Source organism: Aquarana catesbeiana, linkage group LG01 (genome assembly GCF_042186555.1).
Source record: "Aquarana catesbeiana isolate 2022-GZ linkage group LG01, ASM4218655v1, whole genome shotgun sequence".
NCBI lineage: Eukaryota > Metazoa > Chordata > Amphibia > Anura > Ranidae > Aquarana > Aquarana catesbeiana.
The window spans coordinates 262231606-262249329 of record NC_133324.1 but is presented as its reverse complement, the minus strand read 5'-3'; the positions used below and the strand labels follow the sequence as shown (position 1 = coordinate 262249329).

Genomic DNA, 17724 nt, shown 5'->3' with positions numbered 1-17724 from the left:
CAAGAGGTACCGCCACTCTTCCAGAGCCGATTTGATTGCCAACAGTTCCCAGTCCCCCACATCGTAGTTCCTTTCTGAAGGCCCTAATTTCTTCGAGAAAAAGGCCACAGGGTGCATTAAAGCTTTAGGTCCTTGGCGCTGAGACAGGATGGCCCCTACAGCACTCTCTGAAGCATCTACTTCCAGTATGTATGGAAGGGCAGGATCAGGGTGCTTCAATACCGGGGCAGAGGTGAATAGTCTCTTTAATTTGTCAAAAGCAGCTTGAGCTACCTCTGTCCACTGAAAGCGATTCTGTTTTTTGGTGAGCTGAGTGATGGGCATGATGATACCCGAAAAGTTTTTAATAAATTTCCTGTAAAAATTGGAGAAACCAATAAACCGTTGTACCCCTTTCTTGTCAACGGGAGGCGGCCAGGACATTATGGCTGTGACCTTTTGAGGATCCATTGCCATCCCTCCTGTAGAGATTACTAGTCCGAGAAAGTGAATGGTCTGCTGTTCGAATTCACATTTCTCGGCCTTGGCATAGAGTCCATTTTGTCTTAACCTAAGAAGGACCTGTTTCACATGGTCACGATGTAGTTCCAGGGAAACCGAGAAAATCAGAATGTCGTCTAGATAAACGATCATGAATAAGTCTAGGAAGTCTCTGAAAATATTATTTACGAAATGCTGGAAAGTTGCTGGTGCGTTACATAACACAAAGGGCATAACGAGGTACTCGAAATGGCCAAACCGCGTCCGGAAGGCCATTTTCCACTCATCACCCTTTCTGATCCTGATCAAGTTGTAAGAACCTCGTAGATCCAACTTGGTGAAAATCGTTGCAGAGCGGAGTCTCTGGAGTAATTCTGGAATTAGAGGCAGGGGGTAGCGGTTTTTAACGGTAATCCGATTTAGTTCCCTGTAATCCACACACGGCCGGAGTGAGTGGTCCTTCTTTTCAACAAAGAATATTCCTGCTCCGGCTGGAGAAGTAGAGTGTCGGATGAACCCCTTTTTGAGGTTTTCGTTGACGTAGTCTTTCAGGACCAAGAGTTCAGGTTCCGAGAGGGGGAAAATCCGGCCAAAGGGGATTTCTGCCCCTGGTAAAAGTTCAATTGGGCAATCGTAGGCCCGGTGGGGAAGAAGGGTGTCTGCTTTCTGTTTATCAAAGACATCCAGGAAATCGTGGTATACGGGTGGAACAAGATCTTGGGATTCGGATGTGGGTTTGAGACAGCCAACAACTGGTACTGAGTGGTGGAGGGTTTGGAGGCAGTTATGAAGGCAATAGGCAGACTGAAAGACCACTTTGCCGGTTGTCCAATCGATCTGTGGGTTGTGTGCTTGCAACCATGGCATTCCCAGGATGATTGGGAAGAGTGGTGAGGATATCACGTCTAGGCACAACAGTTCTTGGTGGTTGGGTGAGATATCAGTGGGCAGAGGTTGAGTTTCTTGAATGATGGGCCCAGATTTGATGTTGGACCCATCAGCTAGTCGTATGGACAATTTGTGTTGCTTGGGACGTAGAGGAATCTTGTGATGCAGGGCGAAGGCATGGTCGACGAAGCAACTACAGGTACCTGAGTCAACGATGGCCTGGACCTGGAGTGCCCCTTCCGGAAGCTGTAGGGAGACAGGAACAGCAATGTGAGTTGATCTTGATAGAGCCAAAGCACAAGGATCAAGAGAAGGAGAGACACACTTACGAGTCTTGTTAGGACACATGTTGGCGTAATGACCGGCTCCTCCACAGTAAAGGCAGAGATTATTCATACGGCGGTGCTGCTTCTCTTCTGGTGTCAATGGGGCACGAAGCAGGCCTAATTGCATTGGCTCGGAGGCTTCAGTGACTGGAGCAGATAGTGGGGTTGCAGGAATAGGTGGGTGGCTGGGTACCCTAGGTAACATCCACATCGGCCGGTATTGGCTGGTTCTTTCAGATCTTCGCTCCCTTAGCCGGCGATCGATCTGAATAGATAGCTGAATCAGTTCTTCAAGAGAATTGGGGACCCCCACCCGAGCTAGTTCATCTTTCAATGCCTCTGACAGTCCTGAGCGGAACTGAAAGCGAAGAGAGGCATCGTTCCACTGTGTGTCGGAACTCCACCGTCTAAAGTCTGTGACATAGTCCTCCACAGGCCTACGGCCTTGCTGGAGGGAGTGGAGACTAGCCTCAGCTGTAGTGGTGCGCTGAGGGTCATCATAAAGCTTAGCCATTTCATCCAAAAAAAAGTCCATGGTGCCTAGCAAGGGACTAGCTTGTTCTAATAGATGGTGAGCCCAGGTCTGGGGTTCTCCCTGTAGCAACGAGATGATGAATCCCACCTTGGTACTTTCCAAGGAGAAGGTGCGAGGCTGAAGTAGGAAATACAGATGGCAAGCGTTTCTGAAAGCGCGGAATTTACTGCGGTCTCCCATGAATCTTTCTGGAGCAGGAACTCGTGGCTCAGGGGGTGGCACCACTACTGTGGGAGTAGAAGTTGAGATCGACGGTGCAGGTGCTGCGGCTGTCTGGCGTGCCGAGGTGCTTGGAGAGAGAGACTCCACTCGTTGCTCAAATCGCTGATAGCCATCCTGCAGGCCCTGGACTGCTTGAGTGAGGTTTGCAATCTGCTGGCACAGAGCATCCATAGCTGAGGCCCCCCTTTCAGACTCCATTTGGCTGGATTGTACTGTCACGTACCTTACTGGGGAGTCTGAAATGACGAGGGTGGCCTCTTGCACGGTTCCGGTCCCAACACCCCTGGAGGTGGAGACAGGGCTGCTAGGGCAACGGAAGGGTGCAGGTGCCTGTTGGCAGGATCAGGAACACCGGAGCCTAGAGATGATGGTGAGATGTTGATCCTGGATAGGTTCAGGAAAGTCCAACAGGAGAACTTGCAAGGTCGGGAACAAGCAGGAGTCGGCAACGTGCTGGCAGGAAGGTGCACAATCGATAGGCAGGTTCATAGTCAGGGGCTAGCGGAGGTTGGCAATGGGCTGGCAGAGAGGTACAAGATCGGAAGACAGAGCCGTGGTCAGAAGTTCAAGCCGGGTTCAGTACAGGAAGCAGAAGTAAACAGAGTTGCAGGGATAATCCAAAAGAGTAGTCAGGAAGGCCAAGGTTTCAGGTTCAAGGTTCAATCAAACAGCAATCAAGGATACAGGAACTAGCTGAGACAATGCAGCACTGATACCAGTATGCTGATCCTTTAAATAGGACGCCCTGTGCTGTGATTCGTTGGCTTGCGGACATGCCCACGCCGACGTGCACTTGTTCGTATGAGAGTACTAACGTGCGTGCCTGGTCCGGGGTTAACATATTCGTGCCGCACATCTGGCTGGCGCACGGGAACGAGCATTTGTAATGGTTCTCTGACAAGCATGCATTATCTCTGAGCCCAAGTGCGTATGCTCCGAAACGCGTTGCGAGCTTGACTGGCAACATCATCACTCCTGATGTTGCGATTCAGCATGCGGCCAAGCCCTCGCTACTGGCTCCCCTCCATCTTTGCACCATCCGGCCGGCTGAGGCAGCAGGAGCACTGGTGGTGACAGCTCCAGTGCGAGCCCCGGACACATGGTGCACACCGGATGTTTGAGCTGATTAGATGTGTCTAATTATATCTCCCTACATGTGAGAATGTTTTTATTGTGTTTTCATTAAAGTATCCTACGGTCTACACTCAGAGGCGCCTGTTCTGTTTTCTCTTTGTTGTTTCTCCATTGTCCAGTACTTCAAACTGGGGGGAGGTGACTACAAAAACAGAACTTCAGCAGTCATTGCTTACTATCGTCACCCATCAGATAGGCGAGAACAGTTACCACCAGTTTTGAAAAATGCAGGTGAAAAATGCTTGCAGCTATAGTACAAAGGGTAATACGCTAATGCTGGACATTCAAACCTCACTGTTTGTCCTTATGTTCTTAACACTGACAACATGACAGTGGTCACGAACAAATCAACTTACTAACTGCTTTGAAAACAGTGCTTATGGGGACATGAGAGATTTGAGGGGTGAAGTTATTCTGCGCTGGCTTGACATGGCAGTGCCACCTTCCTTAAAAATTTCCTAAGGCTGATAAGTTCAGTAAGTTAAATTAAATTGAATCAATGTGCATAATATCAATATTTCTCTAAGCACCTCACAGAGAACATTAATCCATTCCAACCTGTCAATTTAAATTAGTACCACACCGTTTTATTTACACTCATAGATTTTGACCATGTACTATGCAAATCCAAATTGTGCCCTAACTCTATTCCAGTTGGTCAGATTCTGTTCACTGTCTTATTTGAATATCAACTCATCTTCCCATTGGCGTTGACTGTGCAGCTGCCTGGTGATTTCTGGATGACAAGCTTTGAGTTCATTCAAAGTGTAAAGAAACCATCATGAATCAGAGACTGGTAGCACAAAATGCAAACATAATGGCACCTTATTTTAAATACATCACTGCCACAGTGACCTGCTAGGCATGGTGATTTAATGGAAAGAGAAAAAGGAGCCATCTTTTCTTTCAACAAATTCATTGCCCTTCTGACGAAGAAAAGGTTAGGTTTAAAAAAGATATATCAAGTTCCGCAGCGCAAAGAGATATAAATTATTTAAATTACTTTTTCACTGCTGGGAAGCACCACATCATTGCATAATGTATAGTGACAAAAGAACATTTTTTAAGCATTCTGAGCGTATAATTTGTATTTTACTGAAAATGCAAAGAACATCAGCAATTGAAACAAAATAAAACTTTAAAATGGACCTCATTTTTTAGAAAATCAGATCATTTTAAGTGAAAATATGGCTTAAAACTAAGCTGCTCATTACAAAAGTACACAGCAGAACTTGTCGCCTATAATTTTAAACACCTAAGTGCAAAGTATCTGACATTTCCAGGAATTAAGGAAAATTATTCTCAATTCCAACGAAAATAAAGTTCATGTTTACAGTAGAAATATGGCTAAAACCTATGCTTCTCCTTAAAAAAAAAGCTTTACTCCATTTTCCACATTGTTTTAAAAACTAAAGTGGAATGAGCCTAACCTCTAGAATTCAAAAAGTTTAAAAATGATTAATGTCTAATTCTCAGAAATTCGGTAAAATGTTTTTTTTTGTCGGCCAGACAAAAAGATTCCTGGATATTAAAAACATTAAATAACATTTCTACAGGTCATTAATATTTCAAAAACTGTTCTTACTTAACCACTTCAGCCCCAGAAGGTTTACCCCCTTCATGACCAGGGCATTTTTTGAGATACGGCACTGCGTTATTTTAACTGACAATTGCACGGTCATGCGACGCTGCACACAAATAAAATTTATGTCCTTTTTTTCCCACAACTAGAGCTTTCTTTTGGTGGTATTTGATCACCTCTGTGGTTTTTATTTTTTGCGCTATAAACAAAAAAGACTGACAATATTTTTTACTTTATGCTATAAAACATATCCAATAAAAAAAAAATAAAAAACTCAAATTTCTTCATCGGTTTGTGCCAAAATGTATTCTGCTACATATTTTTGGTAAAATAAATCCCAATAAGCATATATGGATTGTTTGCGCAAAAGTTATAGTATCTACAAACTAGGGAATATTTGTATGGAATTTAAATTTGTATTTTTTTTTACTAGTAGTGGCGGCGATCAGTGATGTTTAATGGGACTGCGCCATTGCGGTGGACAAATCGGACACCCAACGGACACATTTGACACATTTTGGGGACCAGTGACATTAAGTGATCAGTGCTAAATAATATGCACTGTAACTTTACTAATGACACTGACAGGGAAGGGGTTAACATCAGGAGTGATCAAAGGGGTAGTTGTGCTCCTAGGGAGTGCTTTCTAACTGGGGGAAGAATGCTGTAACTGGAGGAAGACAGGGATCCATGTTTCTGCTTAGCAGAAACACAAGATCTCCATCTTCCTCCCTCACAGAACGCCGGTCTGTCTTGTTTATATAGCCAGACCGCGGTTCTGCCTCTTCTGGAAACGATCGGTGGTGTCCAATCACAGCGGGAGTGGGTCACGGACTGTGCACACACACGCACCCCAGACCCACTGCACAAAATGACGTACCTGTACATGATTTCGCAGGAGGGCCTTCCTGTCGCAGTATATCTGCGTGGGCGGTCCTTAAGTGGTTAAAGTGCAACTGTGTGCAGTATGTGGACACAATTTTGATTAATTCATAAAAAGCAGTAAAAGAGTTTTAAGGCTGGGTTCAAATGTGCAATATAATCAAACAACCACCGTGCAGACCTCCCTAGTGTGATATCTAATGATCGGCTGCCAACATAAACATGTGTCCCCACATCAAATGAATTAACAAAAATAAAGGCAATGTGGCACCTAATAAAACTGAATGGGCTTTCAGAACGCAATGCACATTTGAATCCACACATTAAAGGAAATGCAGCGCTACTCCGAACCAATAAAGTGACCATAAAGTATTAGTGCAAAACACCCTATACACAATTATTACATGAGGTGGGCAAACAAACCTAAAAAATAATATCCGTGTGTACAAATGTACAATGTGTAAAAAACACAACACAAAAACTGTCCAGTGGGACTAAACAAATAATTAAAAAGTGATTAATGCCCCCTTAGGGGTTAAATATGCTGCAAACCAGTGTATGTGATATGTGCAATAATGTTGTCACCCTCTATAAGTTGAAAACATTATTGCACATATCACATACACTGGTTTGCAGCATATTTAACCCCTAGGGAGGTATTTATAATTTTTTAATTATTTGTTTAGTCTCACTGGGCAGTTTTTGTGTTGTGTTTTTTACACATTGTATACTATTTTTGAGGGTTTTTTTTTCCCATCTTATGTAATAATTGTGTATAGGGTGTTTTGAACTAATACTTTATGGTCATTTTATTGGTTCGGAGTAGCGCTGCATTGCCTTTATTTTTGTGGATTCAAATGTGCATTGCGTTATGAAAGCCCATTCAGTTTTAATAGGTTACAAATGCCCCACAGAACACAAGAAAATGCACCTGCCCTCTTTTTGGGGAACATACCGCATGGCAGTGAGTTGCCATCAGTTGTATCACGCTGCAATGGAAGCGACTTGTTTAATGCGTTGGCCGACCATTCAAAGTGAAAAAACAACAATAAACATCCTCAAACATCACAACAAAGACTCTAAAATGGATTGGTGTCAAAATGATGCCAGGAATTCTGCTAAATGTCAAATTTGCATGCTTTAAACTAAAGAGTCAGTTTCCAGAGCACGAGCAAATAACTATAATGCAATCCCCATGCTGTCCCTGCTCAGAAGCAGCTCCCGAAAAACACAACACCAAGTGAAGTAATTACACTTACAAGAGAAGAGTGTAAGCACTTCTTATCCTCAACAGCTCCACTCCAAAAAAAAAATTACAAAGTACCTCTTCTGGTACTCTTACATAGTGCCACTCAATCTTTGTAAATAAAATCACTTAGCATTTCCAGCCACATCCACATCAGAGCATTCAAAGCATTATTAAGCCTTTCCCCAGGACTTCCAGCAAATCCACAAACCCCCCCCTCCAGGTGCTGTAGTAGCCAGGGGTGTGTATAAAGATGCAATAAAACCCAAAACAAAAATAATTTTAAATTGTAGCTCACCAATTCCTAGATGTGGTGGCTGCATTTGTTTTCTTTTTTTCCTTTTTTTTTCTCTAAGTGATCCGGCCAATACGTCTGTTATTTTTAAACTTGCTCTAACAAACCAAGCAGTCCATACAAATTAGCAGTTGGAGGGTTGAGACAGACCCTTTAACATGGACAGGGGTGCCTACAATGGTCAGCTTCTATTCATTTATACAAAACTTTTATCCCAAAAAAGAAAAAAAAGTTTGCTGTAAGTGCTTATAACATGTTAGCTGGAACTCAGCTTCAATCTGTTAGTTAAGTCCATCTAAATCTGTTGCACACTACCCTCTCCCCAGTCTGGCACTGCTGTTGTCCAAAGGTGTCTGCTTTATTACTTCATCCAGAACATAAACAAGCTAAGACAGGAAATGTGTTACTAGAGGGTCACCAGGTGAAAAAAAAGGGGGGGGAAGCTTTAAAAAATAAAACAAATGCAGGCACCACATCTAAGGATTGGAGCTGCAATATATTACATTCAGTGGAAAATGGTCCCAGGAATGGTATGGCAAGTGTTGGCAAGTGGAGCAGAGGGAGACCAGTGAATATCTGTTTGATGGTCTCCCCTCCAGTAAAAGATCATGGAAGTGATATTACATCGCTTCTGGGTTCAGCTGATGACCCCTGGTGTCTTTAATAAAACGAACAGTGTGCTATCACCTAGCCAGAAGCAATAAAGTTAATCCTGGGTCGCTATGGCTGGGGAAGAAGCTATTGGGGCATGGTATGTGCTCTGCTTCTGTGGAGGACAGGGGAGGCATCAGGGGTCTAATTGACCCCTGATGTCTTAATAGAGAACTTGCCATTACAGTGTGCTATCACCTAGCCAGAAGCAATAAAGTTAATTATAGACAAAAAAAAATAACCCATAGAAAATAAAAAAAACACAAAAAAAGTTTAATGTCCATGTTCTCCATATACACGCAACGCAAATGCGTGCAATGAAGATTACACTATACATTACACATTGCTGCGAATGTTGTACTGAGGAAAACAAATTCTAGGGCCATTCATTGTTATTTCTAAACTAATAACCTGTAAATACTTTTAAAGCAACTTATGGATTTTAGGTACCAAATTTCGTTGCCTTTTCATGGGCATGTGCAATTTTAAGGCTTGACATCTATTTACTTTTTGCAACAAGTAATATTTTGCCAAAAATTGTGTGCACTAATATTAACTTTTGTGTATTTTTAATTTAAATTTTTATTTTATAAACATGTGACATTAAAAAAAATCAACTGCCACCATTTTATTCTCCAGGGTCTTTGCTTTTAGAAACATATACAGCTTGGGAGGTTAAAAAATTTTCTTTCCTAAAATATGTGTTTTTGTGCAAAAAGGGAAACAAATGGCCCTTGTAGCAAAGAAATTAATCGCCTTTTGGCGGGAATATTCACTAAATATTAATGGAGAGATTTTTTTTCATGAGCCACTAACTGCAAGAAGCAATAACAGTGGATAAATACAAGCTGTGAAAAAACTTTTAACGTGGCAAAGCAATATTTGTCTGGTTAGATTGCATAAACATTTTACACATGCTCTATTGTATTTGTTATAATGTTTTTTACTTATACTGTCTTTTACATTAGCTGCCCATTCCCATATGTGGTAGAATCACTCCTTCTCGGGGCCTTGTCAATGACCTTGTCTTGGAGTTTATAATAATGAAAAGACAATAACACTTTCCTACCTCCAAAAAGTATTCTGTGAAAGTGGCAGAGGTTATTGAGTGTGGTGAGCTGGGGCTGGCTTTGAGGATGTTTGGGCCATGGGTGAGACACTTAGGCTTGGCTTCACACTGCGTCACTAATGGGCACTGATAGGTGGAACTGATAAGCACTGATGAGGTGGCACTGATAGGTGGCACTGAGAGGTGGCACTGATGGGTGACACTGGTGGTTGGCACTGATGGGCACTGATGGTTGGCACTGATGGGGGGCACTAAAGGGCACTGCTAGGTGGCACTGAAGGGCACTAATAGGTGGTACTGATGGGTGGTACTGATGGGCACTGGTAGGTGACACTGATAGGCAGCACTGATCTGTGGCACTGATTATGAGACACTGATGGGCATTGATTGGCAGCACTGGTGGGAATTGACGAGTGGCACTGTGGGCACTGGTAGGTGGCACTGTAGGCACTGGTAGGTGGCACTGGTGGGTACTGATAGGTGGCACTGGTAGGTGGCACAGTGGGCACTGGCAGCTGACACTGGTGGGCACGGAAAATGCAGCCATGGCTTTCTGTGTGAGGGACCGATGTCCCTCTGACCGAAGCCGGTGGTCGGCTTTTCTTTCCCCTCACGCTGACAGCGTGAGGAAAAAAAAGTACCGTTTACTGAGCTTCTGTTTACATCAGGGGATCAGCCGTCATTGGCTGACAGCTGATCACGTGGTAAGGGGCCGGGATCGATCCCTTACTCAGATCTGTGATCAGCCGAGTCTCATAGACTCGGTGATCACAGAGCACGCCGCGCGCGACCCGCAGGGCTTACTCGGGAGGACGTCAATGGACGCCCTCCCAGCAATTAAGGCCCGCGCTGTAGCCGTCTTTTGGCAAGTAGTTAAAGGTAGTGTTTAGTATTTTGTAATGTATTTATTTTAATTCAAGGCTTAAAAAGTACATGTATTTGTTCAGTAGGTAAATATGTACATGCATATGAACATATTAAGGTTTAAATCGGTATCAAATATGCATGCTTTTACAGCCAGCAGATGAAGCTGTAGACTCCTCTTTACATGTGAAGTGACTCCAAAGTTTTAATTAGGGAGAGAGTTTGAAAGGAAAATGCCACTGCTGTGCTTTCTGTTTTCTAAACCCATGGCGCACTGTAAAGTGAACTGTCAAATCGGTTGCATCCTTTATTAAATGTTAATTTGTAAAAAAATAAAATTACCCTAAAATCATTACAGATTCCCTTTAAACTTAGTAAAATAAAAAGAAAATATATAACAAGGTAACAGAATATATACATTTAAAATAAAACTTACATTTGCTTAGAAATGCTTCACCAGGAACAGAGATGTAAGACTGTCCTTCAGATGGAAAGCGGTAGTGTGGCAAGCTCAAAGCCTGAGGCACCTTTACCATCGAGTAATCTGCAAATCAACAAATGACAGTGGCTACATTTATAGAAAGAATATGTATCAATATTCAATTCAAAAAGTACTTCAAATGGCCCTTCTCAAAACAGAAGTTTTTATTCTAAATGGTCTAGGTGTGCAATCATTAGAAGATTAGAACTAGAGGGGTTGATTTACTAAAGGCAAATCTACTTTGCACTACACTTGGAAGTGCAGTCACTGTAGATCTGAGGGGAAGATCTGAAATGAGGGGAAGCTCTGCTGATTTTATCATCCAATCATGTACAAGTAAAAATGTTGTTTTTTATATTCCTTGCATGTCCCCCTCAGATCCACAGCGACTGCACTTCCAAGTGTACTTGTAGTGCAAAGTGGATTTGCTTTTAGTAAATAAACCCCTTAGTGTTGAAAGTGATTCTAATAATTCCCTGAGAATAGAAAATCCTAAAGTGCCCATAGATGACAATCACCTAAATCATTGACTACAGAGCAGCACATTCTTGGAAACAAAGTGATGGTTAAAGGGTAGAAAACCATGCCTGATTGCCATTGTTTCCTTTTGCATTTGTTTTGCGACTGTCTACCTGCTGCTTACCTGGTCCAGGAGCACTAGAGCATTTTCACTTTGCAAAGTGAGATTTCACTTAACTTAGTGAATGAAGTGAAGCTGTGAGTTTAATCATTCAATTATGTACAAAAAAATTGTGAGCAAATGAGCAAAAATCCTGTTTCTTTTTCACTTTTCTTGGACTTGATTGGATATTTGTTGCAAAATTAATTATCACTTAACTGCACCTTACTCACTAAGCCAGGTAAAAGTTCACTTTGCAAAGTGACCATGGTCTACTCCTGTAGTACTGTAAATCAACCTCACTGTGTGGTGGTCAAACAACATTAATGAATGCATGTTAATGTGTGCTAGGTTGCTTGTTCACTTGTTTTGCAGTATAGCACCTCCATTTTGAATGGTTCACATCTATGTGCTGTTGTGTGCTACAATGCAGGTTTGTTTTTGTGATATGCGTTGGGATGCATGGCACCATAATACATCATAGTTCACATATTACTGTTCGTTGTGGTAACGCACTGCAAAATGAATATGTTACTGCAGTGTAAACAAGTGAACCTGGCCTAACACCATCCTTCATTCTAACTCTCCTTATAAGCCTAGAACTAGCCCTCACATTAACCCTGCCTGTAACCTTAATACTGACTCCCCCTGTAACCATAACACTAACCCTCCCTGTAACCCTAAGCCTTGCCCTCCCACTAAACCTCTCTGTATCCCTAACACTAACAATCCCTATAACCCTAAGCCTTGCTCACACACTAACCCTCTCTGTGTCCTTAATACTAACCTTCCCTGTAACCCTAAGTCTTGCTTCCAAACTACATCTCCCCGTAACCTTAAAAGTGAATTATGGGATTTAGAAAAAAAAAACATTTATCTCACCTAGGTGGATGCAGCATCAATGCGATGCTTCATCTGTCCCCTGACGGTTTTGCACTGAGAACTAATTGATCAGCGGTGTTTGCACGGTTCTCAGTTAGTGTGAGGTCTATTGTTAGTATTGCAGAGTAGGGCATTGCTCCCTGCACCATAATCTCAGTGCTGAATTCTACCTGAGCATTCTGTGAGCAAAGGATCATCTCCACCTCTCTGCTTTGCCCCCCCCCCCAGGCTCACTGGAGCGCTGGGCTGTGGAGGGGGCGAGAGGTGCTGGCTCAGTCTCTCAGCAGATCGCTAAGAGGCTGAGCCAGCTGTCGACCCAGGCTTCTGGGTGGACCCCCACCATATGGTCGGGATCTTTTCAGAGCCTGGACCGGCTCTGTGACATCAGCCGACAGCGGGCTTCAGAATGAACTGCACTTCTGTGATCCATAGGAGAAGTATAGTCAAAATAGCTTTGGCTATACTTCTCCTTTTATTGTCCTCCTTGTAACTCTAATCCTAACCATATTAGTAACCTTAAGCATTGCCCTTAAATGAAATCTCCCTGCAACCTTAAAGCGTTTGTTAGTCCAAAAAATAAAAAAAAAAACAGATCCTGTTCCCTTAAATCATGTTATACAGTACAGTGCTTGTGCTGTGTCATTTGGACCCCTGTAACACCTAAAAATACCTGTCTGATCCTGCCTGGCTATACCCTCCCCTTTGTAAACTGACCACGGTGTATCATGGCTGCTGAGCCCTGACACCGTGGTCAGTTTACGTGCCTCCGTCATCTGTAGCCTGCTATCTGTTTCCTCTCTGCTCCTGTGTCCTCCTCCCCCCTCCCTGCCTGTCTGCATGTCAGCGCCCCTCCCCTCCACCCTGGCTCCTAATGCTCTGATGCTAAGTATAAAATGCTCCTATCCCCTCTGTAATATTACAATAAGTGCCCTGTGCATGCGTTATATAATAAATATGCTTATCTGTACCGCTAACACATCGGCTCCCTGTGATCATGTGACTTCTCTGCTCTCTCTCTCCTCTCCTCCCCAGCTGACGTCAGTGGCAGTGCTCGGCCCCACAGGCTGGAACTATCAGCAGGGGCGAGGAGAGAGGAGGCACCTGAACGCCAGGAGCCAATGTTTTAGCTGTACAGATAAGAATGTTTATCATATAACACAGCCACAGGGGCACTTATAATATTACAGAGGGGATAGGAGCATTTTATAGAAGTGGGTTAACAACCACTTTAATACTAACTTTCCCTGTAACTCTAGCACTAACCATCTGTGTAACCCTAAGCCTTGCCCTCTAACTAACCATCTATGTAACCTTAACAAAAACCATGCCTGTAACCCAAACACTAAGTATCTTGCCTTCAAACTAACCTTCCCTGTAATCTTAACACTAACCCTCCATGTAACTCTAATGCCGCGTACACACGGTCGGACTTTTCGTCTACAAAAGTCCGACAGCCTGTCCGACAGACTTCCGACGTACCTTCGGCGGACTTGCGGCAGACTTTGTTACGAACGGACTTGCGCACACACGACCACACAAAAGTACGACAGCCTAGTACGCGGTGACGTACACCAAGTCCGACGAGACTATAAAACGGAAGTTCAATAGCCCGTACGACACCCTTTGGGCTCCTTCTGCTAATCTCGTGTTTATCTCGTGTTAGTAGAAGTTTGGTGAGAGACGATTCGCGCTTGTGAGACTCGTATTTTTCAGTTCGTTTTAACTGTTGTTCAGTCTGTGCTTGTGAGGTTTGTATCTGCTTTTCAGTGCGTTTGGTCAGTTGGCATTGAGAAATCTTTGTTTTATTGGCCGCTCGTTCCTGATTTTCAGGTCGTTCTTCACAGGCCTTGCTGTTCTTCAGTGCGTTCTGTTTAGTGCGTTCTGACCAGCCGACCGTTTTGAAGCCATGTTACCTGTACGTACTCGTCGTCGAGCTCGTGCATTGTATGTGCTTGGTGCTGTAGTTTATTCTTCAGCCCAAGACCAGTCCATGAACAGGGCGAGGAGGAGTTCATGGACCAAGAATTGGTTGCTTCAGCGTGACCAGTTCTGTCACATGCCTTTGCTCCGTGAGATCCGTGAGAATAATCCTGAGGATTTCAGGAACTTTCTCCGGATGACGGACCCCGTTTTTGACCGTTTGTTGGCTTTGCTGACCCCCTATATCAGCAGGCAGGATACCTGCATGAGGCAAGCCATCACTCCGGAGCAGAGGCTGGTCGCTACCTTGCGGTATTTGGCCACAGGGAGAAGCCTGCAGGACCTTAAGTTCTCGACAGGCATCTCCCCCCAGGCTCTGGGGATCATTATCCCAGAGACCTGTTCTGCCATCATACAGGTCCTGCAGAAGGACTATATTAAGGTAAGATATTTTTCTTTTATTAGCATCACATGTTCTTTTATGTAATCTTTGATAATATAATGTATTTCTTGCTTCAAACACTACTTACCATCATTGCAATATAGTGTGAATGTCCCCTTTTTATCCTCACACATGCTGGATTTTTTTCCTGTTATTTTTTGTCATGCATGTATATTTTCCTTCAATAACCTTCCCAGCATGAAGTGATGGGAACATATCCACCTAGTCTACTCATTTGGAATGTATTTTGTTTGAGTGTATTTAGTTTGCTGCTAATGAGCAATTATCTAGATTTCACAACCCCCCCCCCCACCTAAACTCACTCCAAATAGTTTGCTGCTAATGAGCAATTATCTAGATTTCACAACCCCCCCCCCCCCCCCACCTAAACTCACTCCAAATAGTTTGCTGCTAATGAGCAATTATCTAGATTTCACAACCCCCCCCCCCCCACCTAAACTCACTCCAAATAGTTTGCTGCTAATGAGCAATTATCTAGATTTCACAACCCCCCCCCCCCACCTAAACTCACTCCAAATAGTTTGCTGCTAATGAGCAATTATCTAGATTTCACAACCCCCCCCCCCCCCCCCACCTAAACTCACTCCAAATAGTTTGCTGCTAATGAGCAATTATCTAGATTTCACAACCCCCCCCCCCCCACCTAAACTCACTCCAAATAGTTTGCTGCTAATGAGCAATTATCTAGATTTCACAACCCCCCCCCCCCCCACCTAAACTCACTCCAAATAGTTTGCTGCTAATGAGCAATTATCTAGATTTCACAACCCCCCCCCCCCCACCTAAACTCACTCCAAATAGTTTGCTGCTAATGAGCAATTATCTAGATTTCACAACCCCCCCCCCCCCCACCTAAACTCACTCCAAATAGTTTGCTGCTAATGAGCAATTATCTAGATTTCACAACCCCCCCCCCCCACCTAAACTCACTCCAAATAGTTTGCTGCTAATGAGCAATTATCTAGATTTCACAACCCCCCCCCCCCACCTAAACTCACTCCAAATAGTTTGCTGCTAATGAGCAATTATCTAGATTTCACAACCCCCCCCCCCCCCACCTAAACTCACTCCAAATAGTTTGCTGCTAATGAGCAATTATCTAGATTTCACAACCCCCCCCCCCCCACCTAAACTCACTCCAAATAGTTTGCTGCTAATGAGCAATTATCTAGATTTCACAACCCCCCCACCCCCACCCTCGTTAAAATTTGCTGGAATGTTCTGTGGTGTTGATTTGTCTAAAGCAAATATATGTGGCACTTTGCAAAATGCATGTGCACTCTACAAGTGCATTTGTTCCAGTGCTTTAGTAAATGAGCAGAAGCTCTGCTGATTTCCATCATCAAATCATATGCAAGCCTCAAAGTGTTTTCATTAATTGCCCTTGCATGTGATTGTGTACTCCTTGCAACATGAATGCCTTTTTACATTACCTCATTTACTGTAAGCTGGTTAGCAACTGCACCTGCAGAGTGCGACAACTGCAGTCTTGTAGCCTTTTTAGTCCCTAAATTCCTGCGTGTCCTCAAAGTAATTTTTTTTAGGGATTTCACAACCCCCTAAAATGTAATCAATGTTCCATCAGAGGGGGTGAGCAATCTGATAAGTGTGCCTTTCCATATTAGTTATTCCAGAACAATTAAATTATTGAATGTTATACTGATGCTGGGGAATAATGTTTTTAATTGTCTAATTTTCTTGCAATGTTAGCTTACAAATTAATTGATTTTGGTTTTCTTTTTTGATTTCCCAGTTTCCTTCAACGCCACAGGAATGGCAGACTGTGGCATCCCATTTTGCCAGCCGTTGGGACTTTCCCAATTGTGGAGGGGCTATAGATGGGAAACATGTCCACATTGTGCCACCACCCCATTCGGGGTCATATTATTTTAATTATAAGGGGTTCCACAGTATTGTTTTAATGGCGGTGGTGTCGGCACACTATGATTTTTTATATGTGGACGTGGGGAAGAATGGCCGGATGTCGGATGGAGGAGTATTTGCCCAGACGGAGTTCTGCCAGCGTCTCCAGAGTGGTGGCCTGGGATTGCCACCTGATGAGGATAACGTGGAAGGACTCCCCTTTGTCTTCATTGCCGATGAAGCCTTCGCTCTCAGCAAGCACCTCATGAGGCCATTCCCCCAAAGAACACTCACCCCGGAGAGGAGGGTTTTTAATTACCGGCTGGCCAGAGCTAGAAGAGTGGTTGAGAATGCGTTTGGAATTCTGGCCAGCCGGTTCCGCCTGTTTCAAACAGCCATTAATTTGGCGGAATACAAACTTAATTTTATTGTTTTATCGTGCTGCATTCTGCACAACTTTTTAAATAAGCATGCTCCAAATTATATAGGCACAGTTGGGCCTGAGGCTGGACAAATAGAAGCCAACCTTACAGGCCTGGATACTGTCCGTACTGGCTTGGCCCCCCAAAGTGCCCGTCAAGTTAGACAGCAATATGTTAATTATTTTATGGGTAGGGGGGCCATTGCAATGGGCCAGGATATATAATTTTTGACAATAAAAAAATTATTGATGAAATCTTGCATTATATTTATTGCTTGCCTTTCTTTTGGGCTGTCTCCTAGGTTATGGTCGAGCAGTTGTAGTGCCAACTGTATTGTAATTTTAAATGTCTAAATAAGCTCCATTGCCACTGTAAACAACTTTTTTACAATTATAACTAAAATGATACTGAGCCTTGAAATAACAAACCACACATTTATTTAATTCCTATAAGGAGATGTTTTTATTAATGGTTGTTATGCATTCAGTTCTGCATTTAGTATAAAATGTTCATTGACAAAAATAGAATGATATCTTAATAATGTAGCAAAATATAATTATATCTAAATATTTATACCTAAATCCACAAAAAAATATTTTTGGCTTTTTGATTTTCACAAACAGGCTTTTTTTTGGTTTTGGGAAAATCAAGTTTTGTTTTGTGTTTTTTTTTTTTTTTTGTTTTTAAAGCAATTTTTGTGTTTATGTTTTTATTTTTTTAGCAAGTTATTTTTGTTTTTATTTTTTTTGAATAAAGTTTGTATATTTTTGTTTTTTTGGTTTTTTAAAATCAAGTGTTTTTTAATTTTTTTTTTTTTTTTAATCATGTTTTTTATTTTTTTTTGGTTTTTTAAAATCAATTTTTTTTTTTTTTTTTTGGTTTTTTAAAATCTATTTTTTT

At 42.8% G+C, this 17724-nt stretch overlaps 1 protein-coding gene across 1 annotated transcript in view; it reads right to left on the bottom strand.

Annotated features, from left to right (window-relative positions):
- The window catches only part of ADGRD1 (adhesion G protein-coupled receptor D1), a 921219-nt gene that overhangs the window by 757062 nt on the left and 146433 nt on the right, over positions 1-17724 (bottom strand). Inside the window, exon 11 of the mRNA XM_073628314.1 lies at positions 10611-10718. Within this exon, the coding sequence (XP_073484415.1) occupies positions 10611-10718 (108 nt within the window). The remainder of the gene's footprint in view (positions 1-10610; positions 10719-17724) is intronic.